The 17,002-nt window shown below is 40.4% G+C and overlaps 1 protein-coding gene across 14 annotated transcripts; it reads left to right on the forward strand.

The window, feature by feature from the left end:
- The first annotated feature begins 3,911 nt into the window (after positions 1 to 3,911).
- On the forward strand, positions 3,912 to 15,584 carry LOC126575805 (serine-rich adhesin for platelets-like). Of its 14 annotated transcripts, none has more exons than XM_050236692.1 (15): positions 3,916 to 4,330; positions 4,718 to 7,713; positions 7,777 to 7,972; positions 8,059 to 8,392; positions 8,472 to 8,595; positions 8,788 to 9,985; positions 10,076 to 10,177; positions 10,252 to 10,449; positions 10,512 to 11,133; positions 11,216 to 11,378; positions 11,453 to 11,730; positions 11,803 to 12,445; positions 12,548 to 12,818; positions 12,974 to 13,279; positions 13,387 to 15,584. In XM_050236692.1, exons 2-15 carry the CDS (start codon positions 5,038 to 5,040, stop codon positions 13,458 to 13,460), a joined length of 7,185 nt encoding a protein of 2,394 aa, XP_050092649.1. In that variant the 5' UTR covers positions 3,916 to 4,330; positions 4,718 to 5,037; the 3' UTR covers positions 13,461 to 15,584. The 14 variants fall into 14 exon arrangements, with proteins under 14 accessions (XP_050092652.1, XP_050092649.1, XP_050092644.1 ...); XM_050236687.1 differs by having other exon boundaries at positions 3,917 to 4,330; positions 11,803 to 12,818; positions 13,387 to 13,462; positions 13,648 to 15,584; XM_050236689.1 differs by having other exon boundaries at positions 3,917 to 4,330; positions 10,512 to 10,736; positions 10,809 to 11,133; positions 11,803 to 12,818.
- Positions 15,585 to 17,002: the final 1,418 nt, after the last annotated feature.

The following is a 17,002-nucleotide window of genomic DNA, read 5'->3' on the forward strand; positions in this document are numbered from 1 at the left end:
TTCGAAAACAATAAACAATTCAAAATGACAGTTTGAAGTAAAAAAACTGTTAATTAACTTGTTTTTTTCGGTATAAAAACGACTTAACCTTTGTAATAATAGTATACGATTAGCAGAAAGAAATTATTGATGCACAATCAGGACGCTATAACTGTTTTTCAGATGCTCGATGCTCGATGTAAACAGAACGCCAGCTGTCGACCACAAAAATGCACTCGACATGCAGGCGATCGTGAACACCAAATGAACACAAAATGAACCAAATGAATCGAACGCCTGAGGCCATCGTAATCGCAAGTTACAGAATAAGCACCTAAATTTAAAATTAATTTACACTTGAACATGTTTACATGACCGGGTTGAGACGTGTAATCCGAATTACACTGAACTTTAATCGACTTTTGTGAGAAAAATAGGATCTTTTTTCCGAAGAAAAAGATTAAAAACGCTAGTAATGATCACTCACTATTAATGCAAACCACAAACAGGAAATATAGTGAGGCAAATCGCTTGCAAACAGCGTTTACGCTAGGATTTATGCTCCGTGGACCTATAGCCGGCGATACATGAAGCGTAAACTCAAGCGTAAATATAAAATTAATTTACACTTGAACATGTTTACATGACCGGGTTGAGACGTGTAATCCGAATTACACTGACCTTTAATCGACTTTTGTGAGAAAAATAGGATCTTTCTTCCGAAGAAAAAGATTAAAAACGCTAGTAATGATCACTCACTATTAATGCAAACCACGAACAGGAAATGTAGTGGGGCAAATCGCTTGCAAACAGCGTTTACGCTAGGATTTATGCTCCGTGGACCTATAACCTTTTTTACACCGTGTAAACGGCAAATGTAAACTTTTTGGCATTACATTCTGAGTTTATACGAGAGTTTACGCTTCGTGTATTCCGGCCTTATAATCTTTTTTACACCGTGTAAACGGCAAATGTAAACTTTTTGGCATTACACTCTGAGTTTATACGAGAGTTTACGCTTCGTGTATTCCTGAACACAAAATGAACCAAATGAATCGAACGCCTGAGGCCATCGTAATCGCAAGTTACAGAATAAGCACCTAAACTTTTTGGCATTAAGCCGGCGATACATGAAGCGTTAACTGTCGTATAAACTCAGAATGTAATGCCAAAAAGTTTACGCTTCGTGTGGCAGGCATAATCGCATAAAAGTTTATACCGAAACGTCAAATGCAATTACATTCGGGCACCTGCAATTAGACTATGCTATTACATCAATTATATGTGTTTTTGGACACCAAAAACATAAATCGACGAGATAAGTTGATTTCTGAACATCTATTTTTATATTTTAAGATGTTTTTACTGTATATTAGCGATTGTAGAACATTCAATTCTTTATAACACTACGCTTCATGTTGGTGCTGTGTTTACGCTTGCTTTTACACTCGGATTTACGCTCCGCGGGCCTATAATCTTTTTGACATAAGTATAATCTTTTTGGCATTAAGCCGGCGATACATGAAGCGTTGCGTCGCTATATTTTCTGTTTGTGGTTTGCATTAATAGTGAGTGATCATTACTAGCGTTTTTAATCTTTTTCTTCGGAAAAAAGATTCTATTTTTCTCACAAAAGTCGATAAAAGTTCAGTGTAATTCGGATTACACGTCTCAACCCGGTCATGTAAACAAGTTCAAGTGTAAATTAATTTTATATTTACGCTTGAGTTTATGCTTCATGTATCCCCGGCTTTACACTCCGAGTTTACGCTAGAGTTTACGCTTCGTGTATTCCTACCTTTAAGCTGGCGATACATGAAGCGTAAACTCTAGCGTAAACTCGGAGTGTAATGCCAAAAAGTTTACATTTGCCGTTTACACGGTGTAAAAAAGATTATAGGTCCACGGAGCATAAATCCTAGCGTAAACGCTGTTTGCAAGCGATTTGCCTCACTATATTTCCTGTTTGTGGTTTGTATCAATAGTGAGTGATCATTACTAGCGTTTTTAATCTTTTTCTTCGGAAAAAAGATCCTATTTTTCTTACAAAAGTCGATAAAAGTTCAGTGTAATTCGGATTACACGTCTCAACCCGGTCATGTAAACATGTTCAAGTATAAATTAATTTTATATTTACGCTTGAGTTTACGCTTCATGTATCGCCGGCTTTACACTCTGAGGTGCTTATTCTGTAACTTGCGATTACGATGGCCTCAGGTGATGATTCATTTGGTTCATTTTGTGTTCATTTTGGTGTTCACGATCGCCTACATGTCGAGTGCATTTTTGTGGTCGACAGCTGGCGTTCTGTTTACATCGAGCATCGAGCATCTGAAAAACAGTTATAGCGTCCTGATTGTGCATCAATAATTTCTTTCTGCTAATCGTATACTATTATTACAAAGGTTAAGTCGTTTTTATACCGAAAAAAACAAGTTAATTAACAGTTTTTTTACTTCAAACTGTCATTTGTGCCTGAGGCCATCGTAATCGCAAGTTACAAGGCCGGAATACACGAAGCGTAAACTCTAGAGCCGGCGATACATGAAGCGTAAACTCAAGCGTAAATATAAAATTAATTTACACTTGAACATGTTTACATGACCGGGTTGAGACGCGTAATCCGAATTACACTGAACTTTAATCGACTTTTGTGAGAAAAATAGAATCTTTTTTCCAAAGAAAAAGATTAAAAACGCTAGTAATGAACACTCACTATTAATGCAAACCACGAACAGGAAATGTAGTGGGGCAAATCGCTTGCAAACAGCGTTTACGCTAGGATTTATGCTCCGTGGACCTATAATCTCTTTTACATCGTGTAAACGGCAAATGTAAACTTTTTGGCATTACATTCTGAGTTTATACGAGAGTTTACGCTTCGTGTATTCCGGCCTTAGCGTAAACTCGGAGTGTAATGCCAAAAAGTTTACATTTGCCGTTTACACGGTTTAAAAAAGATTATAGGTCCACGGAGCATAAATCCTAGCGTAAACGCTGTTTGCAAGCGATTTGCCTCACTATATTTCCTGTTTGTGGTTTGCATTAATAGTGAGTGATCATTACTAGCGTTTTTAATCATTTTCTTCGGAAAAAAGATCCTATTTTTCTCACAAAAGTCGATTAAAGGTCAGTGTAATTCGGATTACACGTCTCAACCCGGTCATGTAAACATGTTCAAGTGTAAATTAATTTTAAGCCGGCGATACATGAAGCGTAAACTCAAGCGTAAATATAAAATTAATTTACACTTGAACATGTTTACATGACCGGGTTGAGACGCGTAATCCGAATTACACTGAACTTTAATCGACTTTTGTGAGAAAAATAGAATCTTTTTTCCAAAGAAAAAGATTAAAAACGCTAGTAATGAACACTCACTATTAATGCAAACCACGAACAGGAAATTTAGTGGGGCAAATCGCTTGCAAACAGCGTTTACGCTAGGATTTATGCTCCGTGGACCTATAATCTCTTTTACATCGTGTAAACGGCAAATGTAAACTTTTTGGCATTACATTCTGAGTTTATACGAGAGTTTACGCTTCGTGTATTCCGGCCTTTATATTTACGCTTGAGTTTACGCTTCATGTATCGCCGGCTACAGAATAAGCACCTGAGTTTATACGAGAGTTTACGCTTCATGTATCCCCGGCTGAAAAGTTTCGAAAATTCCATGCAGCAAAAAATCCCTTGCAGAAAAAGATCCGTTTATATAGCCTGGTTCCACGCTCCACTAGGTTTTAAACGATGATTTTCCATCGTTTTCCGAAGTTTTTCCATGATTTTGGTTAGAAATTGCGTTCTAACATGTTGCAATGAGGTAACTTACGCAAGTGAAACTGCTTGAATCGGCAAAATCTCGAGCAAAATCTCCAGTCCAAGTTTTTGCGGCCGCTCTCACTCTCCTCACTCAATCTCACTCACTCACTCTCACACACTTTTATAAGAACGCACAACGAACGGCGCGTCACTTTGCTTGGACTTTGCTGTGGAAGTTTAGAATTTTGATGAAAAAGTGTGCAGGGAATGTGATAAAATAGTTCCTGAAGTAAACAAAGAGTGCATTTATCATGAATACAACCGCCAAACTCCATGGTTCAACATGACAACGTTAAGGGACCTCGTTTATCTGCAATTTTATTGATCGAGAAAATCGGATGAGTGATTGGAAATGGATGGGTGCTGCCTAGTGATTTTGCACAAATCTATTCGGTTAAGCCTTATGCTATCCGTTATGATTTCAGTTCCAGATCCAAGATGCTGTCGTCGTGAGAGTGGTTGACGGCTAGGCATTTTGTCACAAAATTTGGTGTTTCTTGGACGGACCGAGAAATTAGAGAAAAGATATGTGAGCACTATCATCATGAATCTTAAACCGAGAAATGAACGCCAGAATTCGTTGGCCTTTGTGGAAAAGTGCGTGTTTTCTGTGTGTCAGTCACTTAGTGAGGGGAAATGAAGTGAGAACATTTGGTTCATCAAGGCAAGAGTCTGTTCATTCGGCAAGAGTAGGATTCATGTAACTGTGGAGCTGGGTCTGCTTCAGTTGCGATTTGATATGTTCTCCATCATTGTTGGCCCTGAGGCAGCATTCCCAAATGCAGTAATTAGTGACTGGCTTGCAAACATGCGTATTTTTTAGTTGACATTGTTCTGTGTTTCGCCACCTTCACCATGTAAAATCATGGAAAACAACTTGTACATTTCAATGCTATCTTTATTCTTCGTTTTACAGATTAAAATGGTATTACTGGCCCAAGGGCCGTGGCCCTTTTATACGATTGAATATGTGCTTAGTTTGAAAATAAACTCACAAGCGTTGTACAACCTAAATCAGGGTTCCCAAAGTTTCAGTATCGTCCATTACCCGTTTCATCGCGAGCCGATAAACAGTAACTATCATCGAGAAAACATCAGTCACTTGTTTGTCTTCGAGGATTCGTATTACTTTCCAGCATCTTCAACATTAGGATTGGGCTTGCATTATTTGGAAGAGATCCGGTGTCAAAGCTTGATGGGCCCCCTAGTGGCGGAGGCTCCGCATTCCTACACTGCATGGATTCAATGAAACGCAACGAGGCAAACAACAGCAGCCACCATCAAAGCAAGGTGGTCTTAATGAAACAAGAAGCTGATTCTAAAAACGAAACAGATCTATGCAAAATCAGTGTCAGCGAAGTTATAAGTCACGAACTAAATAATAGCTCTCGCGACAGTGCCAGTGCTAGATGCAGCAGTAAGAGTGGATGTAAAGGCCTCAAGAGCAGTTTTTGCAATTCAGACGACGCATCAGTGGTTGTACGTAAGAATAACCACATACATAAAATTCAGCATCCGAAGGCAACGACATCGAACTTGTTTGTTAAGGAATCGGCGGACTCGACTAATTCGCTGCCGGAAAAAGATATCAGCGACATTAAAGATTCAAACTTTGATGACGACAATGAATGGGACGTAGGCATTGGAGATCTGATCATAGATCTAGACGCTGATATTGAAAAAACTGGTTCAAATCATCTTCAGCAGCAGCAAGAACAACAGAATTATTTGAATCAGTCACAGCAGCAGGTTGTCGAGAAAGCAGTTTCGAAAAACATACACGCATCTGCGTGTGCTGGAGGACTGACACTAACTGCGAACGAAATTCTTGGATGTTCAGACATCCGGAATGTTTCAAGCACTACGACAAATATTAACAATTTGAGGTTCTTGAGTGCTGGTAATTCGTTTTCTGAGGACAACAATATTGCGTCTTGTTCTGTTTCTACAAATACGAGCAGTACTGAGGGGCATCGTCACCGTCATAATCATCAAAGCCACCACCATCGAAATAAATATCTATCATCTACCGGGAGCAGTGAAGGAGACTCATTATTCAAGACAATTCAGCAGCCCGTTCGGAATAGTCCAACGACAGCTACTAAAGTTGATTGTCGTGCTAGTGACAGTGACGTAAATACCGAATCCAACTTGTCGCGATCAGTTTTGGCAGATAGTAAGAAGGAAGTGCCTAACGTTAACTCTGGTATTGAACAGCATATATGCTCCAGTGGAAGCGTTCGTGGTAAAAATTCCGGGACGAGCCAATCAAAAACTAGCAACGAAATTAACCTCTGTAATACCATTATCACAATGTCTTCGACTGCGAGTAGTTCCAGCAGCAAGTCAACGACTAAGTTGTCTGTTGATCATCAAGCCACACTGGACAAAGGATTAAAGATGAAAATAAAACGTACCAAACCGGGTACGAAAACATCTGAAGCAAAGCATGAAATCGTTAAGTCTGACCAGAATGGAACGACCCCAACTACTGCCACCCTCACATGTAGTAGTGGAAGTTCGAGTTCCAGCGTTAGTTCTGTTTTGGGAAATGCGTTATCATCGCAAACTACCTCAACTAGCGGCGTGATGACTACATCGTCGAGCACAACTCAATCTTCACAAAGCATTGTGACAAACATAAACGTTAGTGCGACAACAATTGCCGTAACACACTCAACGAAAGCTGCTGATAATACGGGTATGGCTGCTGTACTCAACACAAGTAATAACAATAATAATAACAGCAACATAATCAGTAATATTGCACTCACTACTTCTATCGGCAGTCCCAGTACAAATGCAACCCACGTGCTAGGGCTAGGAGGGGTTGCAATGGTTACTGGACAAAATGTAAGTTGCAACAATAATGCAAATGGAAATACTGTTAATATTGGAACCGTAGGTGTTAGTACCAGTACAGGTGGCAACTGTAATATCAGTACAAATAACAACAGCTGCCTAGTTGGAACAAATAATAGTAGCGGTAACAACAGTAAAAAGCATTCATCCCAATCTACTTGTAATATTGCCAACGCAAACAGCAGCATCAGCACCGTCGGTGTGAACAATGCTAATCAGCAGCAAACGATTCACTGCTCGAGTTTGCATACTTCGCAGCAGCAGTCTCAACTTCAAACCTCCAATAAACGCAGTAACAGTAGTCACCGCAGAGATAAAGGTAAAGATAAGACTACACATCACAATCAGCGGGATAAAAATGAGCAGGGATCACAACACCAGCATCAACAACAACAGCCACAGCAGCAACACCAACAACAACAACACCAGCAGCAGGAACAACCACAATTACAACAGCACCACCAACAACAGGAACAACAACAGCAGCAGCAGCAGCAGCAGCAGCAGCAGCAACAGGAACAGCAGCAGCAGCATGAACAGCAACAGCAGCAGCTACAACAGGAACAGCAACAACAGGAGCAGCAACAACAAAAACAGCAGCTGCAACAGGAACAGCAGCAGCTGCAACCACAAGCACAGCCACAGCAGCAATCACATCACCATCACCACCACAACAACTACCAACATCACGTCTCAGAGGATATTGTTCCTAGCGGCAACAGCAATCGTTCATCCGCCATTAGTACTAGCAGTTGCACTTGCTCTTCTTATGGGGGTCAAGTGAATGGTCTTCCCCAGCAACAGCAATCACCTTGTTCCAGCACATCTTGCATTTACTCAAAAAGCATGCTTAGTGAAGGTAGTGGTCCTAGTACCGATGCAACGATGATTACGAAGCAGCGGTTAAGCAAAATAGGTGGTAGCACAGGTACTAATAGTAATACTACACTAATGACTGCCGTTGGATCGCCTATAGCTTCAAGTACAGCCAACAGTAATAATTCTCTTAATACATCCGGGCCAACGTTGTACGTCAAAGATGTGTGCAAGGTAACTAGATACCATAAAATTGGAGAAGTGATTTACTTATTTAATCAATTACTTCATTTTTAGATGATAAACACTGCATCATCCACCATTTCCTCAGAAAACACCATCTCACCAAATGTAAACAGTAACAGTGTAATAGACATTACTGGTGGAAATAGTTATTCCACAAATTCAATGGTCTCAAAGGTACACCTACAAAATTCATTACAGTGTACTGCCGATGTAAACAAGAATAAAATCAGTAGTTGCAACATGACAGGTAATCTCTTCCAATTGACTCCCTAAAAACCTTATATAGTTTCGCAGTTTCTTACTATATGCTTTGCTTCTTCTCTTCTGACTCAGTTTCTTCTGGAATGTTCTTGGCAAGCGAAGGAACATCAGTCAGCCCTGGCTTACATACGCAGGATGGAATGATGTATGGTTCCAGCCCACCACCCGCCAAACGTCATAAAGGAGATCGAAAGGATATGGTAGACGTATGCGTGGGAACATCAGTCGGAACTATCACAGAACCAGACTGTTTGGGACCCTGTGAACCAGGTACTTCAGTAACGCTTGAAGGCATCGTTTGGCATGAAACAGAAGGTGGTGTTTTGGTTGTAAATGTAACCTGGCGAGGGAAAACTTATGTTGGTACGCTAATCGACTGTACCAAACATGACTGGGCGCCACCAAGGTTAGAAAAGAAATGCATAAAACTAGCTGTACCAATATGGAACAGGTAATATTTTGAATGATTTGTATTTCAAAATTAGATTCTGTGACTCTCCAACGGAGGAATTAGATTCGAGGACACCAAAAGGCCGTGGCAAACGTGGCAGAAGTAGTACAATGCTTCCATCTAACGATCTTAGCAATTTTACGGAAACTAGAAGTTCGGTATGTAACCTATTAATATTTTGTACAATATAAAAGGTATTGTCATTAGCCAAAAACCTTTTATTTAAAAATACATTTAGTAAAAAAAACTAATGAAAGATATTCTAGGAAGGCTAACGGAAATATCGAGAATCATGACGACCGCATTATTGTGTTCATAATGTGGACTATCTTTTTGTTTACTATTTGTAGATGCACAGTAAATTGAGAAATGGTGGCTCTAAAGGTCGCGGAGGACGTGGAGGAGTAATAGAACCGAATTCGGCTAAGCTTCAAACGGGAACTTCAGGATCTAATACGCTTACTTCGGGCAACAGTGCGAGCTGTGCTGTTGCAACCATTGGCTCCAACAATACTCCTTCAACATCGCCGATAGCATTTCTACCGCCGCGTGCAGAGAAACGCAAATCAAAAGACGAATCTCCATCTGCGCATGCTGGTGGTGGTAACTCGGGAGCTGTATTTATAACCGGTGGTGGAAGCCTTGCTGGTAGCACCAATGTTTCTATCGGAAACAATGTGATAAACCCAACAAACGAGACTACGGGAAATTCCCCCGATAACGTTTTGAACAGAGGATCAAATAGCGGTGGTTGTGGTGATGGTATGATGGCTAGCGGAACTCAGTACGCAATTGCTGGTCCTGCAGTTGGACTCAGTGTTAATGTCGGGGGTGCAGGAATTTCTGTCGGCAAGAAAAGTAAAGTCAGTACGTCGCCATGTGCTATTTCACCAGTTCTTTTGGAATGTCCAGAGCAAGACTGCAACAAAAAATACAAGCATGCAAACGGTTTAAAGTACCACCAAAGTCACGCCCACGCAGGCAGTGCATCATCGATGGATGAAGATTCACTGCACGCTCCGGAATCACCTCAACCAACGAAGACACCACCACCGCCTCCAGTTATTTCTCAACTTGGAGCAGCAGTGGAAACGTGTAGCGGATCCCAGCCAAATATACAGACCGGCAAACTCTTGCTAAATCCGGAAACTAGTGCGCTGGCGGTCTCCAACAAAAGTGAGTTGGTACTTGCTTTATCAACCACAACAACGATCGCCGCAGACCAAACCTCTTCCAATTCTACTGCTATTGTTTCAACAGTGCAATCTGGCAGCGTTCCATGCACTTCAACTTCGTCTAGTCAATTATCACAACAAAGCCTAGGGTCACAACCTTCCCAAAAGATGTTGACTACAGCGGTACAAGCTACCTGTAACACTATAGCAAGCATAAACGATAGTGAGAGTTCCGTAGCTCACATGATAGGAGGCATTCTACTTCAACCGTCTTGTAAATCAGCTGATCAAACAGCAACAAAAACGAATACATCTGAACTGAATGATAATATCGCAAGCAATGGATGCGATATGGGTATGATATCATTAAATGGTGAGAAGCTTTCTTTCTTTTTTCTTCTTCTCTCGCTTCCCTCATAGTTCAGCTAAGCATGTGGTTTATGCGTTATTGTTCAACTTTCAGATGAAGCGGATGTTTCTGCAAAGTTGGAAATTGGGGCAGGCTCCAATAGTAGATCATCAGCTAGCGTATCAACAATACTCTCAGGTTCTAGTGCCGGTGACGGTGAGATCATATAGCTTGCAGATAGAAAACGTCCAAAATTGATTTTTTTTTGTTCTGAAATGTTCTGATTTCAGCAGCAAAAACTCCCAGCAACTTTGCGAAACAAAAAAAGATACGAAAGTCACCCGTTCCTTCTGAATATGATGCAATGACGTCATCGGCAAGTAATCGCACAGAAGATGTACAAAGTCCTGCGTATAGTGATATCAGTGATGATTCCACTCCAGTCACTGACTTGACCGAAATACCTACAAATAATGGAGAAGGCAGTGGTATGTTGGACTGCGTTGTCGTTGTGATGCGATATTTCTACAACTAATATTTATTATGACAGAGAAATCAAAGGGACCTCATCTAACTGAAGCATCGGTCACGCGAAAATCAAATGAACTGTCAGGTGAAGGTGTAACTAGTGCAGCGAAAAGCAGTTCAACAGCAGTTGGTTCGTTGGGGCAATTGACGGGATACGGTCTTTACCCATTCTATTCTGGTTTGCCGCATCAACAACCACCTACAGCAGGAGGTTCGTATATACAAACGGCCCCAGATCTAGGTTCAGGTAGAGCTCCTCTTTCGCCTTCAACGACGATTAGTACAGTAGTATCGCACAACATTCCGTCGAGCATTGCAGGACCAGGATCGGCATCATCCAGTGGCGTAGTTGAATACATTAAAAACAAGGAACCTCCTTTGGATCTTATCAATAAACCAGGCGCTGGTTGTTCATCGCAAATTTCATTGCATCAACAACCAACTGCATCAGCATTGCCCACACCACCAACATTAACGTCTGGAAGTACTCCGCCTAGCACGGACGTTGCACGTGGTACAGCTATGAATTCTTCGGTGGTGGGAATGTCACATCAAGATGACATTAAAGATGGCTCTATTTTGAGTGCTGGTCCTCTATCAACACCTCCTGGAAGTAAAATGTTGCAGCATTATTATCCCTATGGGTCAGTGAAAAAATATTCATCATCGATTTTTATATCGAGTGGTAATGAAACATTTTCTATCATCACCTACAATCCATTGCAGTTATGTAGCGTCAGGATACAGTTATCCTGGTCTCGATCCCGGCTATGGCCCATTGCCAGTAATGACAGAAGAATCAAAACATAATTCGATTGTCACGGTGAAGGAGGAGCGATTTAAGGAGAGCCAAGGAACGAGTGAATATAACAAACTAGCATTAACACCAGTAAGCGAAAGCTACCTCATAGATTGAATCTTACGGAACATCGAGACAACAAGTTCACTTTACTTTCTTTTCAGGTGATGGCAACTAAAATAATGAAATCCGAATCATTGAAAGATATTAAGACTGAGCCAGTCCTAAGCGTTGGTGCACATCACGGTTCAGGATTGCTTACGAAGGAACAATCGTTAACGAGTCTGAACTCGCAACCGCCACCTTCTCCCTTACCACCCCATTCGCTAGGACCGTATGGTAACATATTTCAGCGCCACGGTTTAAACGCAGCATCTCCAACTGGTGGACTACCACCATCCACTGCCACGCATATTTCTACTAGAGATGAAGATTTGCGGAGGTATGTAGGGCCAAAAGTTATATAGCATCTATTTGTATCTCATTGTCCTTCTGTTGCACATGCTTTGGACAGATTATTCAGTTACTCTGAACAAAGGCGCGTTTCGTCAGGCAGCGGCAATGGGCCGCCCCCAGGACATCCGATAGCAACAGGTATTAACCCAAAGGAAGAATCACATTCTCTGTCATCGCATACGACACAATCACAACACCAGCCTATGCTGGCAGTGAGTCAGCCAGGTGCAAAAAGTTCGAAATCTTCTTCCTCGTCCCTGCAAAGTAGCTCGTCTTCGACTGTCAAGGGAATGGTGAAATCTTCTGATGTTACCAGCATAAAGCTGCAACAGGAAGAAAAAGAGAGTAATGTAAAGGTCAAGCAAGAAGGTCAGAAGCCAACAATGGAAACTCAGGGACCACCGCCACCGCCCACGTCACAGTACTACTCTCCGTCGTTGTACATGAGCGCAGCACCGTTCGGGTTCGATCACAATCACCAGATGTACCGGCAAATGTTGGTTTCCACAGCACCCTATAATGCGTCTCCGTATCACTTGCAAATCCCTCGTTTTAACCATCCACCGGAGGATCTTTCGCGGAACCAAAGTACAAAGGCCTTGGACCTTTTGCAGCACCATGCCAATCAATATTACAACTCGCATAAAATTCACGAGCTAGGTGAGCGAGCACTAAAAAGTCCCACCAGCAGCTCAGTCAAAGTAAGCGTATCTAATTCCAATCTCTCCCAGCAAGCAAGCTGCCAAAATCCTAATTTATGCATCCCTTCGCCAAACAATAGTAGCACGGGTTTATCTTTGCAGCAACAGCAATCTGTTGTTGTCGGACAACAACAGTCCTCTTCTAATTCAACTGGTAGCGGTGGTGGAATAGGTACTACTAACGTCGGTGGCAGTGTTGGCTGCGGCGTTGGTAGTGGAAGTGGTGGTGGAGATATTGGTAGCGGCAACGGTAGTAGTGGTGGAGGTGGTGATAGTGCTATAGGCGGTAGTGGTGGTGGCAGTGGAGCACCTCCTTTACAGCAAACATCATCACAGCAGCAATCGATTAATTCTATAGGAACCCATATGCAAGGTAATGGATAAAGGGAATAAGATATGCAATTGTAAATAAACAAAATCATTTCCGGGTAATTTTGTTAGGGTTTTGTCATTTAAGCATATAGCTAACAGGTTCACACCAGAGTTACGATGATCTTTTTTTTCGATTTCTTGCTTACAATTTTTCAGGGTCGTTAGTGAATAACAATGGCCCAGCTAGTAGCAATAGCGGTAGTGGCGTGAACAATGGCAATGGTTCGTCAGTTATTAGTAGTACCGGTGGAAGTGGCGCAAAGGATTGTACACATAGCATGGATCATCATGGTAATACGAGCGGCAATAACTCACAGCAGCAGCCATCGGGAACAAGTGGACAATCATTGACTGGTAGTGGCAATAGCAATGTAAGAAGTCCGCCACCGCAACGACATGTTCACACGCATCATCATACACACGTTGGCCTTGGTTATCCCATGTTTCAAGCTCCTTATGGTGGTGAGTATCTGAATGATAAGTTACTTAACTTGTTTTCATACGATTAATTCTTTAGTGACATGAAAAATTCAAACTTTTATTTTGTTTTTTATCTTTATTTTATATAGCAGTTTTAGCGAGTCCCCAAGCCGCTGCTGTAACCGTGCTAAGTCCATTCCAAACCGGACCAACAGCGAAATGAAAGTAAATATCAATACGTATGTTAATGAAGCAGAGTTCTTTGCTTTATGTTTGGCGTTTGTGTGATATTAGAACGTACTGTGTACTTACAACTTAGATGAAGAATCAGAAATGTGTTTTCCTTTGCTGTAAAAAGATATTATTTGCGACGGAGCCCTTTACTATGTCCATCTTGCCATATCTTGCAGGTGTACAAAACAATTTAATGAAAATACTATGTGGCTAGAACAGTGCCAAGAAAAATGACAAACTTCGAGAATAGTCATCAGAACTCTTGTCAGATATCTAAAAAACGGCAAGTAATTAGGCTAATACAAGTATCTCGTAATGCTGTCACCTTAAAATTCGCATTACTCTTACACAATGTCATGCCACCATCATCAATGATACAAAATGGCACCCTGAAACAAAGCAGAGTTATGCTTGGTGAGAGGTAATAATGTAACTTTCTAAAACAAAGGAGATAATTGTGCTTGTATTAGACGTGACGAGACAGCGTAGAAAATGTACAGACACAAACAAGAAAATAACGGGCGCAAAATAGAAAATGTGTGGTCTGTACGTAACCATCTTATTATTGGAATTCGTTGTCGGGTCTATTTTAACTATTTCGAGGTATATTGCAGTAAAACCATGTAACAGCTTTTGAATTGAATGCTTTAGTAGTGCGGTTGACATGTTACCTTCTGTCCCGCATGACGCTTTGCAGGTACATTGTAAACCTTTTGTAATAAAACCTGCATGAGGGGCAGTACGAACACGCACACTGAACAAAATAACCTTTGGAGTGTATATTATTGTATAAAGTGTTTTGTAACAACCTTATCATTTTGATTGCGGCATAAAATAGAAGCTCTTTTAAAATAACCAACCGTACTCTTAAATCCAAAAGCATAAGAAAAGAGCAGGCCATGGGAGCAAACATCATAAACTAGGAATCATTTCATGTAAAATATATGCATGCCTTAAGTGTCGAATAAGAGAATCTAGAACATAGAAGCAATTCCAGTTTTGTGATTTGACCATAGCACCAACGATACGGGAAATGGATGAATTGCTACGAATATATTGGTCTATAAGCTGATAAAAAGAATCACATTGTATTCTATAAATACATGGTTTGGGCATAGGTCATTCGAAAAATGAGACTAATGTTGTTTAAAAAATTCCATGAGATCAAAGAAACATGTCTCAGTTTACCATGCTCAAACAGTGGCAATCTGGGGAAACCGGGTAGTCTGAATTAAGATTGTAAAGAAAGAAACGTTAGTCTTTAAAGAAGTCATGTTAATTGTACAACATTACAGCGTAATACAATATGAAACAAATGTAGAAATTAACATTTTTGCGAAAATTAAAAGATTTTTTAAAATGTATTCGTGATTAGTTAGCTGCTTTTACAACCATAATAAGCGGCCGTGGTCAATGCGTTGAATTGAGATTGTGTTTTTTGTCAGAATAACATCATCTTCATCTTCGAAATATTCCCGATTTTTGATCAAGTATCATCGTTACTTAAGTACTGGGACGAAATTTGCCATGTGATTAGCACATTCACTTGAGCTGGTTTTATTAGCGATGTATAGATTTTGTTCTTATGCTACTGAAAGAAGTTTCTTTTTCCTCCTTTTTCGGTATCGGACATACGCCTACTGACTCCACTTATATCTTACAATTATAAACGATACTGTCCATTAGGGTCAGATGTAAATGGAAAAGAAAGTGGATTGAAATATAAGAAAAGCGTGTAAGAGTGCATATACATTGTTAATTATTGCTTTGCTGGCTGAAGTGCTAACAAACATATTCACGTGAAGTGAGCACTCCCAGTTATTAGCAAACTAACCGAATCCAAGCGTATGTAAAAAATCGAATCGAAATGAAATCGCTATTATTATAAATACTATTCATTGTAACAAAAATAATCATAATGATAAAGCGAGAATAAAGCGCAAAGTAGGCGTAGGGCATAGATGTAAACTGATGAAGGAAATGAAATATTCTATATCTGAAACAAGATGGATATGTTCATCTGCGGACATAAATCCGTGTTGTATAAACAACATGCACACAAACTCCCTTTCTCTCTTCACTCACCCCCCCCCCCCCCCACTCCCCCGCCCCCAACCATCTCCCACTGTCTCATTCTCATACATTATAATAAAAAAAATACAGCAACATTCTATAGCAAAGTACATTGCCTGCATTGCAAAAAAAAACTATTAACTAACTGGGACAAATACAGCACAAGTTGAATAAACCATACTAATTGCAGAATAATGTGGTTTTTTTATTCCCATCCCGTACCTTACGATTAAAACTTACGGTTTTTTTTAATCTAAACTATAACTCCATGATTGCAACTAAATGGTACAATAGATATTCCAGGGCATTTAGTAGAAATGCTAGGGTTTTAACGTGTTGATGAAACCCTAAGCTTTTATTTCTTTAGCTTTTATTGGTGTATTATCAATTTCTACAACTATTTAACAATAGTACGCATGCTTTGCAAAGTGTTTACACCACACCCCTTTTCCCGTTTTAAAGTTTTGGCTTTGTGGGGGAAAGGGCCACAAATCAAACACTCAGTGAGAACGGATGCTAGAAGGCTCGAACGCTGCGTTAAGGGGTGCTACGGTTAATTTGGTCCAAAAAAAGGATAATTTTGACAATTTTGGGTGAAAAAACCATGCAACTTTATTTTTCAAGAGAATGGGATATTAGACTACAACTTTTAAAGAATATTTGGTTTTGTTTTGAGAAACAGTTATTGAAAAATTAATTTGCGGCAGTTTGCATAATTGTTTAAAAAAAAGTATCAACAATTTTTACAAAAACTCGACGGGACTACCTGGCAAAGAGTGTTCAGATTATGTGTTAAAATTTTTCAAATCAATCGGTCCTGTAGTTTTTACGGTACGAGGGGCACCAACTTTGAAAACGTTGGTTTTGTGCAGGTGAAGTCATACCGATCAAAATCTCTCGCGACGATTAGAAAAATGAATGAAAAAAACTGACAGTTAGTGTCTATGTTTTGGTTGCGTTGGAGACGCTGTATTCGCTTTGAGAAGTAAGAAATCCGTAAAGAAAGTTAAAGTTTTTCCAGTTTTTCAGTGCTCTGATTGTTCTACATTGGTGGTCTTAAGATGCCTTATAGATTTTGCGTAGCTCCGTTTTGCAAAAATAACAGTAAAGCCGGCGATACATGAAGCGTAAACTCAAGCGTAAATATAAAATTGGGGTAAAACGGGTCGACTGCCCCCGTGAACTCTCCGCTTAACTGTCATTGTGGGATTTCGCCAGTATAAATTGGCAACCATTTTAGCAGGGTTGCCGATTTCCTACCTAGCCAATGCGCCAGAAAGAGAGAGGCCAACCTTTGAAAGAAAGGCACAGCTATAGGTTACCAAGGCAAATTGAAAGTAGAGGCGAATTCGTTTTGAAAATTCAAATTTCAAACTAACGGACATGCACCCACGCGCACGACTTATAAATTGTCGAGATCAAGCCAGCATTTGTCCTTATGCTCAGCGTGTGGTTTCT

The sequence above is a fragment of the Anopheles aquasalis genome, chromosome 3 (assembly GCF_943734665.1).
Source record: "Anopheles aquasalis chromosome 3, idAnoAquaMG_Q_19, whole genome shotgun sequence".
Lineage (NCBI taxonomy): Eukaryota > Metazoa > Arthropoda > Insecta > Diptera > Culicidae > Anopheles > Anopheles aquasalis.

Bases quoted from the DNA above. Each gene is read 5' to 3' on its own strand.
- LOC126575805 (XM_050236687.1), top strand. From the start codon at position 5,038: ATGGATTCAATGAAACGCAACGAGGCAAACAACAGCAGCCACCATCAA. The intron at 9,986-10,075 runs GTGAGAAGCTTT...TTCAACTTTCAG, and splicing joins GGGTATGATATCATTAAATG to ATGAAGCGGATGTTTCTGCA. The intron at 10,178-10,251 runs GTGAGATCATAT...TTCTGATTTCAG, and splicing joins AGGTTCTAGTGCCGGTGACG to CAGCAAAAACTCCCAGCAAC.